This window comes from Passer montanus, unplaced genomic scaffold, assembly GCF_014805655.1.
Source record: "Passer montanus isolate IOZ18808 unplaced genomic scaffold, ASM1480565v1 scaffold105, whole genome shotgun sequence".
Classification (NCBI taxonomy): domain Eukaryota; kingdom Metazoa; phylum Chordata; class Aves; order Passeriformes; family Passeridae; genus Passer; species Passer montanus.
In genome coordinates, this window is record NW_024357059.1 from 196,223 (window position 1) to 218,779 (window position 22,557).

General features: G+C 37.1%; 1 protein-coding gene across 3 annotated transcripts in view; it reads right to left on the reverse strand.

The window, feature by feature from the left end:
• The window catches only part of PCSK5 (proprotein convertase subtilisin/kexin type 5), a 223,235-nt gene that overhangs the window by 108,799 nt on the left and 91,879 nt on the right, over positions 1-22,557 (reverse strand). For all 3 annotated transcript variants that reach the window (XM_039719288.1, XM_039719297.1, XM_039719307.1), the window contains exons 7-8: positions 19,891-20,063; positions 4,183-4,395 (exon numbers count right to left, since the gene is read on the reverse strand). In XM_039719288.1, the coding sequence (XP_039575222.1) occupies positions 4,183-4,395; positions 19,891-20,063 (386 nt within the window). The remainder of the gene's footprint in view (positions 1-4,182; positions 4,396-19,890; positions 20,064-22,557) is intronic.

A 22,557-nucleotide genomic window follows, 5' to 3' on the forward strand; every position in this document is an offset into this window, starting at 1 on the left:
TCTATCTGTCATTGGCTAGAAGTTGAAACCCCATAACTAAAATGTTCATGTAATTTCCTTCTCTCGCCTTTTTACCTATTGACTGTCTTCAATTAGATGATGAAAACTACCAGTGTTGAGAAAAGCTTTAAGCATGGAAATTGCATAAGTGCTGTGACAATGAACTGTGACAAAGAGATGAAACTGCAGCAGAAATAGCCCTATGTGTGCAAATTCCTTATATGTGCAAATTCAAGTAGGGATTTTTCAGGTGGCATTAAGAAGTCTGAATACAATATGATGACATGCACCCAGAGACTTGTAAGATGCAGGTGTCCCATTTGAAAAATACTGGTCAGTGCTGTGGCAAGGACCAGAGGGAAGGACAGAAAAAAGAGAGAGTGAAAAGGGATTAATACATGCTCACATCTTTCGTATCCTGGTACTGCATGCCCTGCATAGAAGTGGTGCAGTACAGAACACTAAAGGCAACAATGCATCCAGGGGCTCAGGCAGGAAAAAAAAGTGTTGCCACAGCAGTTTTTCCCTAAAGGACAGCCTCTGTCAATACAGTGAAACTCACACTGAATTGTGCTACCCTTGTTTCTCATCCTATGGAAGAGTATCCTTCCAAACTGATTTTACTGTCCTGTCACTGCAGAGATCAAGCACAACAAACCACAATGTCTCTTTAATTGGCAACATTTGTCCTTCATGTTCTAAATGGTAGCAATTTTAACCCTTGCCTTGCTTCCACCAGATACTTCATCTGAAAATGTGTTGAGAAAGCTTTGTACATGTAAATGCTATTTGAGCTCATTCAAAGGAAAGTTATTGACAGGAGCTGAGATGTTTAGGTGTAGATTACCTCCAAGATCTGAGGTGTGTTTTTCAGCACAATGGATTCACTGTCAGAGAACTGCTGCATTTACCCCAAGAAAAAAAGAGTACATGATCACCAAGAGGTGAGCAAATTTCAAGAAGAAAAATGATGTCCAAATTCCTGATCAACATAAAAACATCATCAATCACAATAAAAGGATGTGGTGTTTGATAGCACCATGAAGCTGCCATTAGTGTATATTAGCAGTCATTCTGATTGTTAGGGTGTGGAAAAGGAGAAATTTTTAAATCTTTCATTGAGTATAACACAGCTGTTGGTCTGTGAAAATGCCGATTCAACTTCCCAAGAAAAGTCCATGAAGTACTTTTAGGGCCAAGAGTTACAACAACTTCTAAATAAGTTGAATCAACTAGATTTAATTGAAAACAATGACAATGTTTCTGTATTTGCCTAGTTTAATCAACATGAAATTAGCCACAGACACCTTGATGAAAGGCAAAGAGAAAATATAAAAATCATTGCAATGCACTGTAATACCTCCCATTGGCATTGGTGAAAAGTTTTCAGAAAAAACCAGCCATTTATTAAAGGAAAAAATCAAGACACACTGTAACAGTTTCATAGAAGCAACTTGCTCTGAGCAACTTGTTCCCTGAAGGAGATGCCAATTTTGTACAGTTATTATTAAGGCTGAATCATCAATCCTTCCATAGTTTTACTAACCGGGAAATTAATGAATAAAGTAAAAAATGGGATTTCTCTTAGCAGAGAACAAGCTCATATACCCTGTCTCATGCCTCTGCATTTCTTGGTATTTCATATTTCATGACAAGAGTTTTCTGAAGTGATTGAATAATTTTTTACCTTCTGCTACAGTTCTTCAAGACACATTGATTTCTGTGAATCTTGTCCCTAGAAGTGAAAAGATTTTAAGAAAAATCTATTCTACATTCTACACAGCCTATTCATCTGTATGTTCCCAGAAGAGAAGATGCCACATTGTGTCCTGTGATTATCTGGTACATATATTGATAACCTGAGAGTTTCTGAAGGAGAGCAGGCTTTTGTGTTTTAAGAACTGGCAGGAGACAGGATAGGCTTTCTTTTGTTGTTTCAGTTTTAAGTTCTGCTTAGAGTAGAAATTTATCAACAAGAAGGGAAAGAAAATCAGCAGATGAATTGCTATTTATCAGAAGACAACAAAACAGGTGGAACATGAAGTAGGTATATTATTTGCAGGAGATAAGTAATTTAACAAGCTTATAAATCATATCTATGAGGAACTTTCTCATATCAAAATCTTACTGTGTTACAAAATAATTTGAAAAACAAGTTCAAAGGAAATGCATTTGCGCAATATAATTGATAAGAACCATATAGATAACTGTATTACGTGGTGCTTAACCTGTCCTAGCCACGTGGTCTTGAAGGGGGAAAGCTATCTTTAAGCATTGTCCTATGGTATTCAAAATAGCAAAGAAGAGTATAATATGAAAAAATAACTTGACAACTGCAAATTATTAGCCAATACTTCTGTACTCACTGCACACCTATAAGGAATTATAATTTTATAGTCTTTACCTACTGTCCATTTGTCTCTGTCCCACAGTGAGAGTTTCTGTGCCTGTAACTAGGCCAGTACTTTGCAGATGCACTTGAAAACACCTAAAAGTAATTTTAGTTCTTTTCCACAAAAGTCTATGTAAAAGGCATACATCCACCAGCATCTTTGGAACATTTGCATGCTTTGAGCATTTTAATACATCCAAAGGGTGGAAACTTGGTTCATAAGAGGCTAATTATCACTGCAATAAAACTCAGTGTAGTATAAAGTCAAGAGCACTAGGTGTACTTTCCCGAACAGCAAGGAACTCTTCCAAAAAGGTGTGTCTACCTGTAACTGTTAGCTTAAAATATTTTAAGCTGTCATTGTGTAAGACAAGAAAACCCTTCCACGAAAAGCTTCTAAAATTATGTTACATCCTATATTTTTAACAAGCAATTATAAAAAGTGGGTAGTAATGAACACAGAAAAAAGTGTTTTGTGTAGTTATTACAGTGTTTGTGATTCTATTACTCCATATTGAAATGGCAATGAATAATTAAAAGCACTTACACTAAATGTAAGTTAATTTTTTTGTCACAGAAAACTTTGAAAGCAATATTGATTGTATTTATAAAAATTGTTGTTGACTGGATAGCAACTGCTGGAGTCAAAGGACTCAGGGAAGTCCTACAGACTTGGCTAAGTAAGAGGTCAGGCTCGAGGACCACAATCACATCTGCTTAGCTTATTAGTCTCACTTAAACATGAAGAAGACAGTGAAAGTCTTTTAAAAGACAGTGAAGGGAATTTAATCACAGAAATGAGAAATCCTATTGGATACAATATTTTTTATATTTATTATTATTTATCAGGGATAGCAAGAAACATGTCAGAAAGACAGAGAGACTTCATTGAAGAGCAGCAAGTAAAAACAGAAAAAACATTGGAATGAAGAAGGATCTCAGAACAAGTTTAAAACAAAAATTAAACCATCTGAAAATAATGAAGAATCCAAGAACGGATGGCCAGCATACCAGAATCCTGAAAGACAAGGCAGACAGTATTAAAAAAAAAACAAACAAAAAAACATTGAGGCAAATATTTGTAAATCTTTATTGACATCAAGAGAAGAATCTGCTAAGGACCAGAAAGAAAGGTTAGATGAGTCCTTAAGAAAACATAAGGAAGGAAAAAAACCCCAAAACACTAAATCCTTCAATTTTCTGATCCAGAAGTAATACATTTCTGTAAGTTAAACACCAGAATAAATAAGCAGGGAAGAGGACAATATTAGCAATCCTCATCAACCTGAGGTTTAAAAGGTTAAAAGGAGTAGAATGTTGACTACTGGAAAGTATCCTAAATGCATTCATTTTGCAAAGGCACACAGGATGTACAAATACTATCAACAGATTATCTAACAGAATTAAAACTATTTGTGATTTTCCAGCAAAGATGAGAACACTAGGGAAAATAGATCCTGGCTGCTTAGGAGTGAGAAGAGGAACAATACAGAAGAGATGAGCACTGAGCTATATTTTCCTTACAATATATTTCCAGAATAGACAGCAATATGAGTAATAAGTGACAGTCACTGAATGTAAAAGAGGAATGATGCTGCGTCAAAACAAATCTGAGAAAATACGTATCTAGGTAAACTGCTAATCTGTGGGTAGAATGTAAAATCTATTGATAACTGGATTTAAAACAAAGGGAAGATCTTAGAGTAAATGGTTTCTCTTTCTCTCCATCCCCCAAGGTGACTGTGCAAAATACATATATATATACATGAAAAAACAAATAAAACCCATACTATTTTCCTGTCATAGGATTCTCCACTGCTGTACGTTGTAGCTAGTGTGGATGCACATTCTTCCAGATACCATGGCTTTTTTCCACTTTCAGCTGTGCTGCTTATGGAGATAGTGTAGATGCTATTGGTGTAGCCATCACAGGAGCAGTGGTCTCGACTTCTTCCACCATTTCCAGATGCCCAAACAAAGACTGAACCTAAGCCTCTTCGGCCCTGTTTGGAAACAGTACAAAAGATTTGGTTAATAATTCTTCTTTTCTCCCTCAGTTGCTTAATAGCCAGGTCTTTTTCCCCCCCAAAAAAAATCTCATGAGAAGAAGAAAATAAAAAAAAAAAACAACTACCCTAGAAGAATTTGAAATGAGAACAGGATTTAGCAGATTTCAGAATCAGACATTAGAAAAATTGAGAAAATGAGTGGTATGAACATGGCTTTAGAAACAACTTTTATATAGTGTTTGTTGGTCTGCCTCTATATTATCCAGATGTACCAAGAAAGTCATGCTGAAAACTCAGATGAAGTTGTAAAATATCATACTGTGTTGGCTTTCTGGGTTGAAAGCACACATTGTTGTCTTATGTCAACCTCTCATTCACCAGCCCCCTCAAGTCCTTCTTGAGTCCTTCTCAGCAAGACTGCTTTTGATCTGTTTATCCCACAGTTTTTATTGATATTGAGGGTTGCTCTGGTGCAGGTGCACCACCTTGTACTTTGTCCTATTAAACCTCATAAGACTTCAACTGGTCCATTTCTTGAGCTTGTCCAGGTACCTCTGGATGGTATTCCATCTTTCAAGAGTGTCAACTGCACCCCTCAGTTGGGTGTCATCTGCAAATTCATTGAGAATGTGCTTGATTCTGTCATCCATGTCATTAATGAAGACAGTAAATAAAACTGGATAACAATACCAATGCGGACTCCTGAAAGACACTTGTTACTGATGCCCATTGGACTCTGAGCCATTGACCACTGTCCTCTGGATGTGAGTGTCCAACCACTTTCTTAGCCAACAGTTCATTTATCAAATCCATCCCTCTACAATTTAGAGAGAAGGATGTTGTGGGGAATTGTCAAATTTACAGAATTCCAGATAAATGACATCTGTAGCCCATCCTTTGTCCACTGACACAGTCACTCTGTCACGGAAGCTCACTAGGTTGTTCAGGCAGGACTTGTCCTTGGTGAGGTTGTGCTGGCTATCCCAAATCATGTCCCTCTCCTCCATGTGCCTTAGCAGAGCTTCTAGGAGGATTTGTTTCATGATCTTCCCAGACAGACAGGTGAGGCTGATCATTTGGTGGCTCCCAGGGTTCTCCTTTCCACCCTTTTTAAGGATGGGTACAATGTTTCCCTTTTTTTAGTCACCTGGGATTTCACCAGACTGCCATGACTTCTCAATTATCATGGAGAAAATTTGTGAGTTTAATAAAAGTACACTACTTGGAAAGACTTTTCAGCAAAGTAAGTTAAATAGCAAATTCTTCTGACTAGTGTCTACATGAAGTATGTCTCTAAAATTCAAAGTTTCATTTAGAAACATTTCAAGCAGAGAGAAAAATCCTAAGGTACCAAGTTTCATGTACTATGAAATCCACATTCACCAGACATGATCAGACTGAATATTACATTTTTTTCACTTCCTTTTAGCTAATCTTAGCTAATGCACCAACAAAAAGATGCAGAATAGCAACATTTTCAGTGTAGTGGGGTTTTTTTGTTTGGTTGATTTTTGGGTTTTTTTGTTTGCTTTTTATTTTTTGTTTGTTTTATAAGACAACCTTTATGAAGTGCTACAGCTCTCTTTCTCCATCTTTCTTATTCACACACAGGTCTTGAAAGCAGTGTTATGGCAAAACCCCACGGGAAATTTGGTATAACCACCAATACAACCAAGACAGAAGAAATGAGGGTAATCAAGCCATAGCTTCCACTTAAAAAAGAAAAAAAATTAAAGAAAAAAAATTGTAAAATAATTTCTCAAGAAGATGCATAAAGACAAATGTCCTACTAATAGCAGTCTACCTGTCATTTTTCTGCTGTTACCATCAGATGGTTCTGAGTGCAAACAGCAGTATAACATGATTTGTCCCATGCAATAAAAACGTTTTCACTGCAGGGTATGACTGTATTATTAGTCTGTTTGCACAGAGAATGTTTATTCTCTGTGCAATCTATTCACTGTGTAATCTATTTCACTAGATGTGTACTTATGCTGCTGTGCTAATAATGAACAAGCTGCAGAAAAAGGCATTTTAAAAATTTTTGGCCACAAAATGGTGAAAACATGCCACTGGATTTTAGAAATTCTGCATTTATAATTTAAACATGACAAACATCAATTTAGATTTTTAATAGTAAGGGCAAGGCTTTACAACTAACAGCCATTTGCACCTGAATTTACGTTTTCATGCTAGGTCGTTTTTTTGGGTTTTTTTTTTGGTAAACAGATTATGGCAAATATTTCTTTAAAACTAATGACTCCTGCAAATATGTAAAGGATCAATGTCTCTGTTATTGCAATACAAAGCAAGCACCAGATGCACTGACCAATGGAAAAAAGTACTTTCTGTATACAAAGTGAGAATTGCCATTCCTCTAATGCATTGCAATAGTGCATATACATGAGCCCAGCAGTTCATAGAAAACAACAGCATTACCTTCAGATCAGAAAACATGCCAGATATCATGTTTCTAGAAGACATTTGGCAAAGCAATTGGTGGTCTTAAAAACAATAAAAAATGCAACCCTCCAAACTAATTTCAACACTTGTGTTCCGGAGAAGTCTGGATCTGGTGCTGTGTAATATAGATTGTTGAGGGGCTACAGAAGTAGTGGTAGGTGGACAGTTGGACTAGCTGATCTTGAAGGCCTCTTCCAACCTTGATGATTCCATAATCCTATGATCCTATGAACTTGACTAAAATTAATTAATTTGTCAAGTAAATGAATTCTGATTTGCCATTTGGTTTCCAAACACTCTGCTTTAATTCAGCAGTCCCAATCATGCTTAGGAAAATAAAAACTTGTTAGTAACTATGCCCACCAAGTAAGTATGGAAGGAGTGTCAGCTGCTCTAGTGTATGTGAATGTTATTGCCAGCTGGTATAATCTAAATAAACACAGTTAAATAATAGTTGGACTGTGTTACAAAATTAAGATAAACACATGCACTATGTAGCCTTTACTGTTTATCTAAATCTATCATTTGTCATCTGCCAAATATCCAAGGGTATCAGACAAAAAGTCAAGCCTTGAAATGCCAAGAAGCCATGTGTCATTTATTAGCCAAAAGCAAAGTTGCATGTACAAATCATACAGACATAACCTGAGCAAAACTAAGAGTTGGTAACTCTTCTATAGAAGAGGCATAGACCAGTGCTGAATGTCCAGCAAAGTACGCTCAATGTTTGTCTCGTGATTTTAAAACTTCATTCCCTGCCTGTGGTGTTGCATTTTAGTTAAATGGTATGCTTTGTCTCACGCCCCCGAAAATGTACGGTTCATTCCAAGCCTGTGGTCCTGCCCTGAAGTATCATGTATCTGTAATCCCATTGGCCCAAGTCTCATTCCGTGCCCACTTTGAATCTCCCTCTTGAGCTGTTTGAGGGACATTCTCTCTTGGCCCTTCTCTTTCTTTCCTAGGTTCTCCCTCTCCCTCTCCCCCTCCCTCCCCCTTTCCCCCTTTTCCCTCAGAAACCATGTTGCTCCCAGGGGTGGGGCCCCCAATAAACCCTCATCTAATCAGCACCCTCAAAAGCCGTGTGGACTCTTCTTGCCTGCCTGCTGCTGCCATCCAACTCACAGCCTAGGGGGGTCCTCTGGGGACTCCCCGGGATGCCCCCCTCAAATAAACAGCACCACCTCCCCTCTAGGTACAAAGTTGTTTCTGCTCTTCCATCTGCAATGACAGATAGGGATTGCCTCCTATAAACTCTGCATGGTGTCCATAATTCCATACTTGTGCTTGTCAGTGCACCAAATCAGACCACTATGAAAGGGTCTCCTCTTTCCTAGTCTGCTTTCTTAAATTGCATAAAATGTCCTATAATTTAAAAGAAAAATATCAACTGTCCCATTATGCAAAACAAAAGTGTTTCACTGATGACTGTGACTTGCGATTGACCCAGCCACAGTCTAATTTTCTAGTACATTTTCTGGACAAGGCCAGTGTGCTCAACAGATAGCTTAAATGAAATAGACTCAGGTCTTTTACAAAGGGGTCCCAAGGCATAAATTGTGCTTGTAAAAGCATGAAAAAGGAATCTTGGGGCATTCTGGGTTTGTTGCCTTTTTTTTTTTTGGTAGGGTTTTTTTTGGTAGTTTTTTTTTTCTTCCCTGCTAATGCCTCCTTTTCCTTGGTCAGCAAATTGCAAGCAGGTAAATGATACAAAAGCCCTTTTTTGTTTTTTTCCTGTTCACCAGCACGGACAGGTTAAGTCTGCCAAGAACCAGAGCCAGTATGAACATGCTCATAATGACATCTGCAGAATTCCTCATACTATTACAGAAACATCCCCTGCTCCAAGTGTGTGTGTTTGTGTATGCATCACATCTTTATGAGTGAATGAATTAGCAGTACTTTCAGGGACCTTTTTAAGGTAGAGGTTTTCATGCACTCAAATAAAGACAATCAGCAGTCCCACACACTTTTAAGATGCTTACAGCACTCTTTAAAAATACTCTAATAAACAGCTTCCATCTCCAAGATATAGTAAGAATCAGTCAAGTAAATTTTAATCACACTATTTTATAAATTTTAGACTTTACATTCATTCAGTACTTTACAAGTCAAGTTGTTTACAAGTGAATCCTGATTATTTCCAGCCCAGGAATCAAGTGCCCCAATAACCGTCTCTGCCTGTGGAGTGAGTTACTGTCCTCATAGCTGTGATCAAATTTACAAAGAAACAAGGAAGAAAATGTGAAGGAGCAGGAAAAGCAGAGGACAGAACAGCTGAACTAGAGTAATTAAGAGCTACAGAGGTGGCAGCCAGGGAGAGATTATTTGGCACTGGAAATTGCACACTGATGAGCAGAAAACAAACCATGAAAATATAAAATGGAGAGAAGGAAGGACACTATCCACACCTAGAGCCTAAACATTTAATTTCCTCTATTCTCCCCAATACTGTTCTAAAATTACTTAAGCTTTCCAAGAACAAAAAAACTACTGCCAGAAAGTGAAATTGATCCTGAAGTGGAAGCTTGAAAAAGTAGCTCATGGTATGACCTCTTCCTTAAAAACTAATTCCTAAAGAGGAAATGTTCATAACTGAATATGCAGAACAGAGGCCAGTATTCTGGAGACCTAAAAAACCTACTATGCAGGCATAGCATAGTAGGTTTTTAGCTGCAGCATAGTACAGCATAGCAATCACTGTAGTGTCAGGCACCAAGGATCACAGCATCCTGAGAAACACACCTGTGATATACATCCCCTTTCTTCCAGTTTCTCCTGATTCCTGCACTCCCTAGGATCTGGACAGTGCTGTCCTGTGCAGAGACAGAGCACTGCCCAGCTGTTCACTGTCAGCGTTTTGCTTTTGACCAGTAGCAGCCCCTAGGTCCTGCTGAGTTTCTACCAGTCCATTTAACCTCTTATCTGGGAATGAAAAATAGTCTGGCACAACATAATCTTAAGACTCTTTTGTAGACTGCACAGCACTGAATTTGAAAGTAGGCATCTCTCCAAATACAGATAATGGTAAGCTGAGAATCCAAGTCAGCAATTCTAAATTGCTACCAGAAGACAGCCAAACAGATTTTTTTTAAACAGTCTTCTTAGATATGAAAGCAAAAAATTCCAAACAAAAGGAAATATTTCTTAGGCCATTAATTCTGTTGAGGTATCCACACTTTCAGAAAAATAATGTTTGCGACTCCATTTATTAAAAATGCACACCTACGGTATCTATGAGGAAATGAGTAATGAGCCAAACAGGTATTCATAAATAAAGACGCATGTTTGGGGGAATGAACAAAAATAGACACCTGTGCTTTTATATTAGAAGTCAAGTTTTTACTCTTAGGAAAAGTAGGAAATAAAGAAAATCTTTCCTGTTGCTGGAACATAGCAATATATATACATACACAACATATATGCAATGCAAAAATGTATCACTACCTACCTAAAACAATGATTACCCTTATATTGCTGGAAAGGGAAGTGCTTGCTAAGAAAGGTTACTGGCTACTGCTGAACTAACTCCTTAATTAAGAAAACAAAAGACAAAATAATTAACCATGCTAAAAAAAAAAAAAAAAAGGAAACACCCAATATTTTGTTACCGCTTAGGATATTATACCTTTGAAACACTGAAGCTATAAAACTTCTAATGTGCATATAACAAAATCCCGTATTGAATAACCACAAGTAGTTATGTATTTACATACGAATTATCAGGATATATCAATGGAACAATTCAATATGTAGGCTTCATGTGGTGGTATTTTTTACTTTACTCTTCAAGAGAAAAGCAGTTCAAACAACTCCAAAATATTCCCCACAGAGCTATAATTAGTGCCTGAAGTGCAACCAAAAGAACTGTTGGCTGAAACCTGAAACATGAACATGTGCAATACTGGAATGACTTTCTCATTTACCTAAACAAAACAGAGCCAGCTCAAGGACTGCAAGTTCTGGTTGAGGCTCTTCCTCTAAAGTATCATGACTATTGTTACCAGGATAAAACAAGTTGTATATGGCAAACACAATGTGATAACAAAAGAGCTTGCTTTGCCAAAATTTCTATTGCACAGTCTCTACTTAATCAGAGGTGAAATTGTCCCTGCATGCAAAGCCAAAATAAACAAGCAGTGCACAGAAAAGCTATCAGTGTGAGAATTGAGTATGCAATTGATGTTATACACAAACACCCATTATATGGGATGGGTTCAGGCAAATCTCATTGCCTTTATACTACTATCTGATTAATCACTCTAGAAAGCTGCCCAGGGCCACTAGATCCACACAGCTGTTTTCCACCACTTATATCAGAGTCTTCCTTGTGGAAAATTTCAGGTTTAGAGATGTCTATTGAACTCTAGGGTTTAACAAAAAGAACCTCCTATTTTCTGCAAATTTACCTCTTTTCAGTAGATAAGCATGAAAATATGACTGCTTCAATTCTACCTTTGCAGACTGAGGACTTATGAAACAACTTTATGAAGTTTGTCTCCCACAGTGTTCATTTAAGAAACAACATACAGGCTATGTGGAAAGTCATTGCCCTCACAGTTTTGTGCCTTAAACTGTTAAATTCTCTGCACAGAAAACTTTTGACAACAAAATTCCAGTGATTTCCATTCCAGAAATCTCTTTTTTCCTATGTGACACACAGAAATACATAGATACAACTGTTGTTCAAATATATGAGTGAAGTGTGCATGTGATTTGTTCACACACAGAAACCAGATTCATGTTTCAAAATGGCATTCTCTGAAATCTACATACTTCAGTGTATGGAAAGAGATTCATTTGCCAAAGCTGCTTTTCAGTATTGTTTTTTCAAATTATGATTTACTCCACAAAAAGAATGGAGTGGTTTTTGGTTTTGGTTTTTTTTTTTTTTTAATGTTCAATATATCACCTGTTTCAGGGTGGGCATTCAAAACCAGAGGCATTTTGGCAAGTCCAAAACCAGCAATGCTATTCTGGCTTGTTTCAACAGTTTCCATGCATGCATGAGATGGAATGAGGTAACCAAACAGTTTTGGTTTCCAGTACACTTTTTGACATTGTAAGGAAAATGGACATTTTGGTTATATTTTCCTGTAACTCTCATTACAAATTTTCCCATCTTTCAGGATGTTTTTATTTCAATGAATGCAATGTAATAACATTTCTGAAATATTAATTATTTTTCTGCATTTTTTGTACTACATTCTGATTGTCTGTGAAAAAGCTTATTTTTTCAAATAAGGCAAAGGAGAGCAATTTTAAGGTTAGCTTTGTGTGGGGTCAAAATGGTGGAAAACCAGGAGATTGGTGAGGAGAGAGAAAAGTAAGTTCTTTTCAGAACTGTTTTTGCTCAGAGACCAACCTTGCATCTGGGAGATATTAGAAAATACTCAGTGTGAGAGAATTCATGTATTTGTGCTTGCTTTGGGTTGTATTCTCTCTGCTGAAGAAGAAATTAAATTTTCTCAGTGTAGATAACAGAATGTTGTTAAAGACCTAAAAGCATTCTTCCTGTAGGCTGGGGGCCTCTTTGTAAGGGGAGAAGGGAGATAAGAAGTTTTGAGATTGTAAAACACAGCCTGGTGAAGACCTATGCATGCTCCAGACTCTTTGATATGTAATGCAGGGGTCAGGCCCTGCTAAAATGAGTTTGGCAATGTATGTATATCCCTTTGTTTCTTTGTAATCCTCCAGCCAGTGAGGCAATGGAATAAATCTATTCTCTGCACTTCAGATTTGGGTTGTGGTCGTCTTGGTGTTAGCTGCCTATATTTGGTTCACACACTTTCATCACATATTTACCAAACAAGATAAAGTGTACTGTATGAAAATTCATCCAGGTATCACTGAACCTAAATATTATTTCATTCACTGGAAGGCAATATTGCAAATTCTACTTTGTTTGGATGCAAGAAGTTGCTAACTGTATGCAAACAGAAGGGCAAAGGATTACCATTATTAGCTTAATAATGTGTTATCACCTAACCTCATTTTTGCTGGGCACCCCCCATCTGTAGAAAACATCATACCAAGTATAAACCACATCTGCAAAGTTATTAAGGCATTATAATACAACAGCCAAATGCAAGGTAGTCAGACCTAGAAATTAAGCTTATTGGTAAGAAATAAAGGAAGGTCAACAAATTTTCCAAGGCGATGGCTTAGGAATTTCAGGGTTATGGAAGATAATAATTTGGGAATGAACCACCCTAAAATAGTCTGTCCATTGGATTTATAAGTAAGGTCTATATTAACCCATCCAAGGAATATGGAAGCAATACTATGCACACATAGAAAATGCTTAAAAATATATGCCCCGTTCTGGTATCCACACTGGAAATAATAATGCCAGAAAACAGAAAGAATGAAGTCTGATTTGGAAATTCTGACTAACAGAAAGTAACTCAATATACAAAACATTACTCTTAAGATTGCAGAACAGATTTTAAAGGTCAGTAAGTGGTGCCTGCATTACTGTACAAAACTCAAAATGCAGCAAACATTTCAGAATTTCAGATAAACTCGTGAAATTTTTGTCTGGTAACTTATTTTATGCAGAGAAATGCATTAGAACTGGATTGCTGTGCTTCTGCAAAGATGTGATGAGTCATGCAAAAAATCAGTAATGAAATAAAAGAAAATGAACATTATTGTAACATCAAGGTGGGAGTGGAAATTATTGTACAAGGAATAATATAGGTTCTGCTGGAAAAACATAGACGTCAAGGAAGTTATGAGTAGAATATTTCAAAGATGAGGCCAAGACACAAAGTATTTTGACCTAAAAGAGAAAGATCATCTTGGTGAGTCTAGTAATCACCGTCACCTGCATTCAAGAAAAGAATTCAGGCTGGAAGATGTGGAGAAGCACTACTCTATTGAGCAAGGAGATGGACAGACTAGTTGTTAAGTGATTATTGAGTCTGGCATTTCTATCATATCTAAATGAAGTTTGAAAGGAGACTAATCAAAAAATGTATCAGAAACAAAGATGGAGGGAGCGAAGTTATTTAAGATGAGGCACAATTTATATCCTGGAACAAATGGGCAGAAAACTGCACAAACCGTTTTGTAACTTAAAAGAAAATCTCTAACCAACAATTAATGTTGGCCATGAAATGTTTTCGCAACAGAATCAGAGGAGAAAAGAATCTGATTTGTTTTACAGCATAAAATGCTCAATGTACTTAAATGGCACAATGCCTGTTGTGGTAGCAAGCTGTACTGGATGACTTATGCTGTCATTTCATGTCTTATGCCCTATATTCCAATTCAATTTATCCAAGAGATCACTTGCTCAAAATCTGTAATGACTTAGATGTAGAGTTTTGTAGCACCATAAGATACACCATAAATACAGCAAAAGAGGCAATTTACAGTGGAAGTGAAAGTCAGAGAATTAGATGAGTAATAAGCTGTGTTATTTTCAATAGTAAAGGTTGCTACTGCCTTGCAAAGACATGGACATAAGATTTCAGTTAAGACTGGCTCTTCTCAAAAGATTTACAGAAACCAGAAAATAATAGATGGATCAGGAAAACAGGGATATAGATGAAGCAAAAACTGCATGACATTTCGCTGATTGGGCTTATGACAGAAGGCAGGTGCAGATGAGAGATGTTAGAACTATGAATATCAAGCCAATGGTGCTATGTCTTGTAACATCAGCAGGAAGAAAAACAACGATAAAAAATTTAAGGACTTTTCAAGTTCTATTATGTAATCAGTATCCACCTATAGTACACAGCCAATTAAAGTTTAACTTAGTATGTTGTAGCATATGTATATATCTATATCTATCTTATCTATATCTAGATCAGATATATAGATATAGATAGATATAGATATAGATATAGATATAGATATAGATATAGATATAGATAGAGATATGCTTCATGTTTCTCATCACACGTTCATGTTCACTTTATATCACAGATGCAACCAGGATACATAGTATATATGCACACCATATAAAAGATAAATGCCAGGACCTGACACAAGATTATATCAGCATACTGCAAGTAATGTTTTCTGAGACCATCCCCAAGTAAAGCACTAACTCCTCTGATTGATTTTCAAACAAGTATTTTTTGCCAACTTATTGGAAATGTGCAGGAGGTTTCATGCATGCAAAACATATCCATATATGATTGCAGACATGCATAAACACAGGTATGTGTTATTTAGACTCAACAGCTGTACAAGGTGAAAAAACACAATTTGCAGTTTAAAAAATAATTTTAAAAATCCGCTCTGCATCACTTGAAATGTATTAAAAAACAGCCATTTTGACATGTTTGACTAGAAGTCTTCCTGCTGTAACTTCTGCCTTTGATTTCTGAAATGCAGTTCTCCAGCAAAGTAAAAGGGAATAATTCTTCTTGGTGTAGGCAACACATCCTACTCAGAATAATGCAGAGACATGATGACAGGACAAATAAATTTAATAGAAGCATCTCTGGCAGAATACTGGGAGCAAACCTTTGCCTAGACACTTGCAAATGATGAGCAATCTCTTCCATTTTCTGAGCAGAAACATACAGCAATGATGATGATTATGATAATAGTAACAGTAATCCTTCTTCTTGATTTTTCCTTTTCTTCCCTTTTCTCCCTCGCTCTTGCATGTGGGTAGGATGCTTGTAGTGATTGTAAGAGAGCCTTTCTGCTCCCAGCAAGCACTTGGAACATACACTCTGCAGCCAAAGCTGTTGAAGCAAGAGAGACGAGAAGGGGCAGTGATGATGGGAGGGAAGGCATGGAGCCGAGTTTGCACAAGAGCTTCAGCTACACAGCATCTGATCATTAATGTCCATCAAATATTTTGGTTTGAGTCCAGCCCACTAAACAGAGTGGTGTCATAGCATTAAGATGAAGGTGCATGTGCCAGAAGTTTCCATGCAGATTACCCTGCGTCTCCACCCTCTCTAGATTATATTAAGGATGACCTGACGAGTTGCTGATTTATACACGCTTCCATATGTGTACTACAGAAACACCATAAAACATGCAATTGGTGAGACATAGGAGAGTGAGATAACAAGTTCTTTGGAATCCTTCAGCGCAAAATATCTACAGTGGACACATATCCAGAAACTTGACTATCAGGCCTTTGCCAAACAGCAGTGAGAGAACAAGTCTGAGTATCTGAAATGCCTTCGTCTCCAAACGATGTTGGCACCATTGCAGAATACCTGGCTTGTTTGTATGAATACAAATGAATTAGCCTGAGCGCTGCATGGAGGAGCCATGAATCAGCAAACTCAACTCCATCAAGTGCTTGTAGCATTGTGCTTACTGATTGCGAGACACCGACAGGCATCTTAAAAATGTACTTAGACTTCATATTTATGAATCAAGGAAGGCTTTTGTGTTCTCCATTTTGTCCCAGATTCAGCACAGTCTTATGACATGATTTCGCCACAATCGTTATGCAATGCTACGCCTGTTTGTTCTTGAGCACAAGGTGAAGTGTGACATTACATACCTAATCTTTCCTTGAATATGTTACTTTTTGATATACCACCATTTGTTTGGGGTTTTTTTCAGGCAAATTCTGCATGATTACAATGGATTTTTTCTTGATATTATTAGGTCTACAAGTTCTAATGCATTAGTATTTAAAACATAAACATCTAGAACTTTCCACACTTACAACTCTGATATTTTCAAGAAAAGGACCTTCTCAACTGAAGGCATAATATAAAGGGAGTTCTATATTTGCACAGAAATTGTTTGGTAATAAAGTGTCCAAGGCTTCTCTTTGAACTCAAGTATGCAAATGTAATAAAACTAGATTAAATGCCCTTAAAGATGTCATAAACCATAGTACTTGTGACAGGTCTAAAAATTGGTTTCCTTTTTCATTACCTTGATCCTGGCCAGAATTTTTAGGTATATTTAATTTACGTTTTCATTTAATAAATTCCTTTATTCCTCAGTAGCCTTTCTTTAAGCAGATTTGTCTGTTTCAATTCATGTGTTGTCTCTCTGTAATTCTACAACAAAACTATGCGGTCATCTTTATTATTTTCTGCAGGATTTGAAAGGTGTAATCATATTGGTTCAGCAGATTTAAAAATAATAATAGTTGTGAAACACACAACATAAGCTGTTAATTGGAATAATATGTGCTTAAGATAAATCAGTTGCTTTTTTCATGGAACCCAGTGGCTCTTGCATCTATTTCATTTTTATGCAACAATTATAATAAATTTAAAATAAGAATTGAGCTTGATTATGCTCTAATCAAAGTTATTATTCAGCATTACTTTTGATTTTCCTAATAAAGCCAGCCAGACATAATTTCCTTTTCAGACGTTTTTAAAAAATCTTGGCATTTCCTTTTGCTATTCCATTTTAAAATTTTAATATACAATTGTGTGGATACTTGCATAATAAATTAAGAATATGAATCCTCAAACTTTGTGTAGGTCTGAAAGAAGGTTTTGCCAAATTTTCCTGTACTGATGTGTCCTGGATAACCCAAAATGTATTCCATATCTATCTGTGCCCAAAGCTGTTACTGTCTCTTTGAGACTCGGTGGCCAGAAGAGGAACAGTGAGGTCAGGATGTCTGCTTTTTAAAGGTTGGGGTCATTCAGGAAAATGTGCTCTTTCTCTTTTGTTCTTGCTGGATGAGCTGAGGTAGCACAAGGCAGACAGCAGCCACACACCAAGCCAAGCAAAATAGAACAGCCCCCGCTCCATATGGTTGCCCTAGACTGCCAGCAGTGCCTGGTCAAAGCAGGAGGGCATGGAATCCAAGTCATCCAAGCCTGCTGCTGCTATTTTTGCTGAAGAAAAGGCAAAGTCCCTCCATGAGTTCCAGCTGTTGACCCAGTTCCAGCCTCCAGGGTTTCTAGGTTCTCCTTCTGTTTTGCTCTTTTACCCTGTTCCTTGATATCTGGGTGAATGAGGGAAATTTTTACTTGCAGAGGTTCGGTTGCTGTGCTGTTCTTCTCCTCTGTTCTCTCTCTCCACCCCAGGTCATCTGTAGAGGAAGCCATCCTGGGGGTAACAGCTGCCTGCTATTTTCCCTTTATCTCTCCAGACATGGTCACCACCCATGGAGAGTGCCATCCTGGGGGGAGAGTTTCTCTGCTGTTTTTGCTTTTCTTTGCTTCTGGGGATTCCATGAGGAATCCATGAAATTCAGCAACATTATAACTACTGATTATCACAGTTACTTTTTGCCTGTTCCTGTTTCATTTTTTAATGACTGTTTTAAACCATTATTATTTCACTTACATCTTCTTGCATTCATCTCTCCTTACTGGTGAATGGGGAGTGTCAAAACTAAAAGAGAAGGTAACTTATTCTGGAGTGCCTGCCGCCTTTAATTGCCTTACACCAAGATACGACCTTACTTTAATTTACTCCACAGATGTTATACTGTTGCTGTTCAGTTCAGTATTTCTGAAAAAGGAGAGTAAGGATCTGTATACAACGTGATAAGCATTTTTGTCTGCCTATTATTATTGCACAATTATTGTGACTCCTTAGGGAAATCTATGTTTGGCTGAGTTTATAAACACAACTTTGAACAATGAGCCCATTTCTGGGATATTCTGTCAAAGAAAATTAATCTTTTCTTCTTCCATTTGCCTCATCTCTTAAAATTACACAGCTTATGACAGTGTAAGGAAATATAGAGAAAGTATCTTTATCTGAATACAGAAAGACATTACTTATTAAAAAGAAAGAGAACAGTTCATCTTGAAGTAATTCTTGGTCTGGAAACAGCCTAACAGGGAAGGGGGTAATTCCAACATGTATTTACAATCTTTCAGTCTATATTATATTTTAAAGAATGAAAAAAGAGGTTAGCTTTAAATGTTTTGTATTTTTTATCAGTACATTTTAATGTAAGTTTTTAAAAGTACTTCTATTTTGTGAGTAGAAATGAAGCTTTTGTAGTCAGAGACAGATAAAATATCCAAATATATGGAAATATTTAGATCTATTCAATTCCTGATGGGCAACTTCAGGCACAACAAAGTGAGGTCATAAAAGTTAAATTGTAAAAAAATAATAATTTGACTTGTATCAAATATGACTTCTATTATTTCTCAAAAAAAATATCAACCTTCTTCTGCATTGTTATCAGAAAAAGCCTACCTCAGAAAATTAAATGCTATGCTTTCGCTATAGACTGGTGCTCATTTCGCATACAGAACAATGTGCTGGTAAAATGAAATTCATCTGGGTTTTGTAGGGTATCTTCTCATATTACTACTATAATAATAACAGTGGAACAATAATGTTTGTAGGCAAAATCTATACTCTTGGCAAGTTATATTGCATATTTATCCCCAGTTTGAGAACTTGAGGTTTCAATGAGGAAATGGCTGAGTCCTTCTGGTACAGAAATTCAGGCTGAACCTTTCACAGTTGTTTTCCCTACATGAAATACAGTATTTAAATAAATACATATACATGTTTAAAAAAAACCCTTTCTTGAGCAAGATCCCGTGCATTCTTGCAGTTCCATTAGTGTCCCCTTCATCACAGTATTGTAAATTCTCTGAGACCAGACATAAATGGTAAAAGAACCATGGGTATAAACCTTTTTTTGCCCCAACTCCCTGTTAAAATCATCAAACTTACATTAAGAAATCATGTGAAACAAAGCAAAACAGAAATGAAGAAAGAAGGAAACACAGTCAAAGGTTTTGCTATAAAATTTCTTTGCTACTCAGATTTGATGAGTTGGCACTGATGCGCAAAGTAGCATTTCTCAGTCAATTTATTTTTAATTACATCACTCCCTCAGAGCAGTTTTAAAAGACACTGAAGTTCACGTATTCCAAGTGAAAATGAACAGAGCTGATATTTCAGATGAGAGTGATGATCAGATCATTACAAAAGAACAATATGTTTCAGTTTTACGCAAAGGAAGTTTTCTTCTTTCCTTCCAAGCCCTTTGCCTTTCCCCAAGCTGAGCACTTGCAGGCAGTGGGCATGGGTACCCTTACACATGCACATGAAAGCAGATCCAGGCAATGCAGTGTGATGCCAACCTACCATTCTGATGCCGTTCTCAAAGGCTTGACGTGCTAGAGAAGCAGGTCCATCCACAGTCTTACCATCATCATCGGGTCCCCAACTGGCACTGTAGATGTGGATGTGCTGGGGATTAAGGCTCAGAGACTTTGCTTCTACCATATCTGTCACATCTCCATCCAGCATCCGTACACCTTCAGAATGAAAAATACAATGAACTGTACAGACAAACTCAAAACGTTTCTTTCTTTTTATGTCCCCGCAGAGAAAATTGTTGTGTATGACACAGAGCTGACTAATTACAGGAATTCTCACTGTTATTAAAGAAAACAACAACAACAACAAAATCTGTTTGGGTATCTGTTTTCCCAATGTCTCTAGATGGAAAAAATATAAAAAGATACAAATATTTTCATCGTTCTTCAAGTTTTCAAATTTTAAGTAGTATTTCCACTATATAACTTTCACACGTCAACAAAAAACTTTTAGGCTAAACATAATTTTTAAAAATACTTGAATTTTGCAATGTTTTTATGTCACCTAAAGATAACAATTGATTTTCCTTTTCCTTTTTTACTGCAGTGAAAGTGCATCACCTTCCTTGAGTCATTCACAGTTTCAATCATGTTAACAGATGTAATAAAAGGATCCCTACAGACATGTAACCTTGGCATCATTCCTTCATTGTATGAGGCTGCAATGAAAAACTGGGGAGAACTCTCTTGTGTACAGAATGATTACGACACTCTGTAGCACGGAAATTACAAGAGGTTATGAACAAATACGTAGTGTTGTTCAACCTGAAATTACAGTATGGTGAACATCCTTCTCTTCAGAAGAAGCTTTTGTGAGGTACAATTTGAAATTTTTATGTTAAAAGAATCCGCTCATGTGCATTTGGACAAGTCAAAGTGCCATCACTTCACAATGTTTTAAGTTTACTAGACTGAATATAGCATGGTAAAATCTGAAAACTGAGAAAATACAGAAGTTGGGGTTTTTTCTAACTGTAAGACTTTGTGGTTAAATCTGAGAAAACTACCAATGCCAGTTTTAACATAAACAAGAAAAAGACCTGTACACAGCTAGTGCGACATGTGATCAAAGAGACACTAAATATTAAATAAAAATTTAATTAAATTGTATGATAGAGGGATGATCACTCTCACAATTTACAGGTTAGATGCTCTTTCTACTTTAAAAGGATACTCCTATTTATAAGCCAAATGTACATATTTTTAATTACAGACACACTGCATTTTGCTTATGAGCTCAAATTAAAGAAACTTGTGTGTTTACCAAGACTTTAACTTTCAATTGACAAGAGGCATAGGGACTACTTTGTTAAAAAAAGACTTTTTTTTCTGTTACTCTATTTGACTTAAAAATGAAAAGTGATTGTATTTCTCAGTTCATACAAAAGTTGCCTATATTTTGTGAGATAATAAACTTCTACAAACTGATTTCACTATGAACTTTGCTTTATAAAAAAGAGGCATTAAACCAGCTCTGGGATTCTAGGATTTTATTTTCTCTCATAATCACAGAAAATTAATGATGGGTGAAAGTTGTGTGTTCAATACCTTTAAAGCATATTGAAGTATCTCTCAAGTTCTGAATAAAGACAATAAACATACACTGGTTTTGAAAGAAGGAAAATAATGTTTCCCTTTATGACTTTGTTAGCAAGTCTAAATATTATATTCAACCAATGAACAATAACTAAAATACTGCCACTGGCACCTAAAGTAAATCACACAATTTTTTTATTTTGATTTTTTTAATGGTGAAGTGGTCTACTTTTAAAGCAACACAGACAACGCTATGACTTAAGTGTTGTTCTTTCTAGCCAACAATGGACAGACAAGCTGCAAAGCTGTTGGCCAAGGCCAAGTGTGTGAGGTTCAACCAGGCCAAGTGCAAAGTCCTGCACTTCAGTTACAACACCCCCATGCAGGATCTCAGGCTGGGGACAGAGTGGCTGGAAAGTGGCCCAGGGAAAAGGACTTGGGGGTGCTGGTTGACAGCCACCCATGAGCCAGAGTGTGGCCATGTGGCCAAGAAGGCCAATGGCATCCTGGCCTGTGTCAAGAATAGTGGCCAGCAGGACCAGGGCAGTGATTGTTCCCCTGTACTTGGCCTTGGTGAGGCTGCTTCTGGAGTTCTATTTCCAGTCTGAGACCCTCACTTGAAGAAAGACAGTGAGGTGTTGGAATGTGTCCAGAAAAGGGCAACAGAACTGATGAAGGGTCTTGAGGGTAAGTCTTGTGAGGAGCTGCTGAGGGTGGGGGTATTTAGCCTGGAGAAAAGGAGGTTCAGGGGAGGCCTTATTGCTCTCTACCATTGTCTGAAAGAAGTTCATAGTAAGGTGGGGGTCAACTTCTTCTCTGAGGCAACCAGCAGCAGGATGAGAGGACATAGTCCCAAAATGCACCAGGGGAGCTTCAGGGTGGACATCAGAAAGAATTTTTTCACTGCAGGGGTTGTTTAAGCAGTGGAGCAGATTGCTCAGGGAAGTGGTGGAGTCACCATCCGTGGAAGTGTTCAAGAAACAACAGGACACGGCACTTAGTGCTGTGGTCTAGTTTACAAGGTGGTGGTGATCAGTCAAAGGCTGGACTTGATTACCGTGGTCTTATCCAACCGAAATGACTCTGTAATTCTGTGCAAGATGACTCTGAACAACAA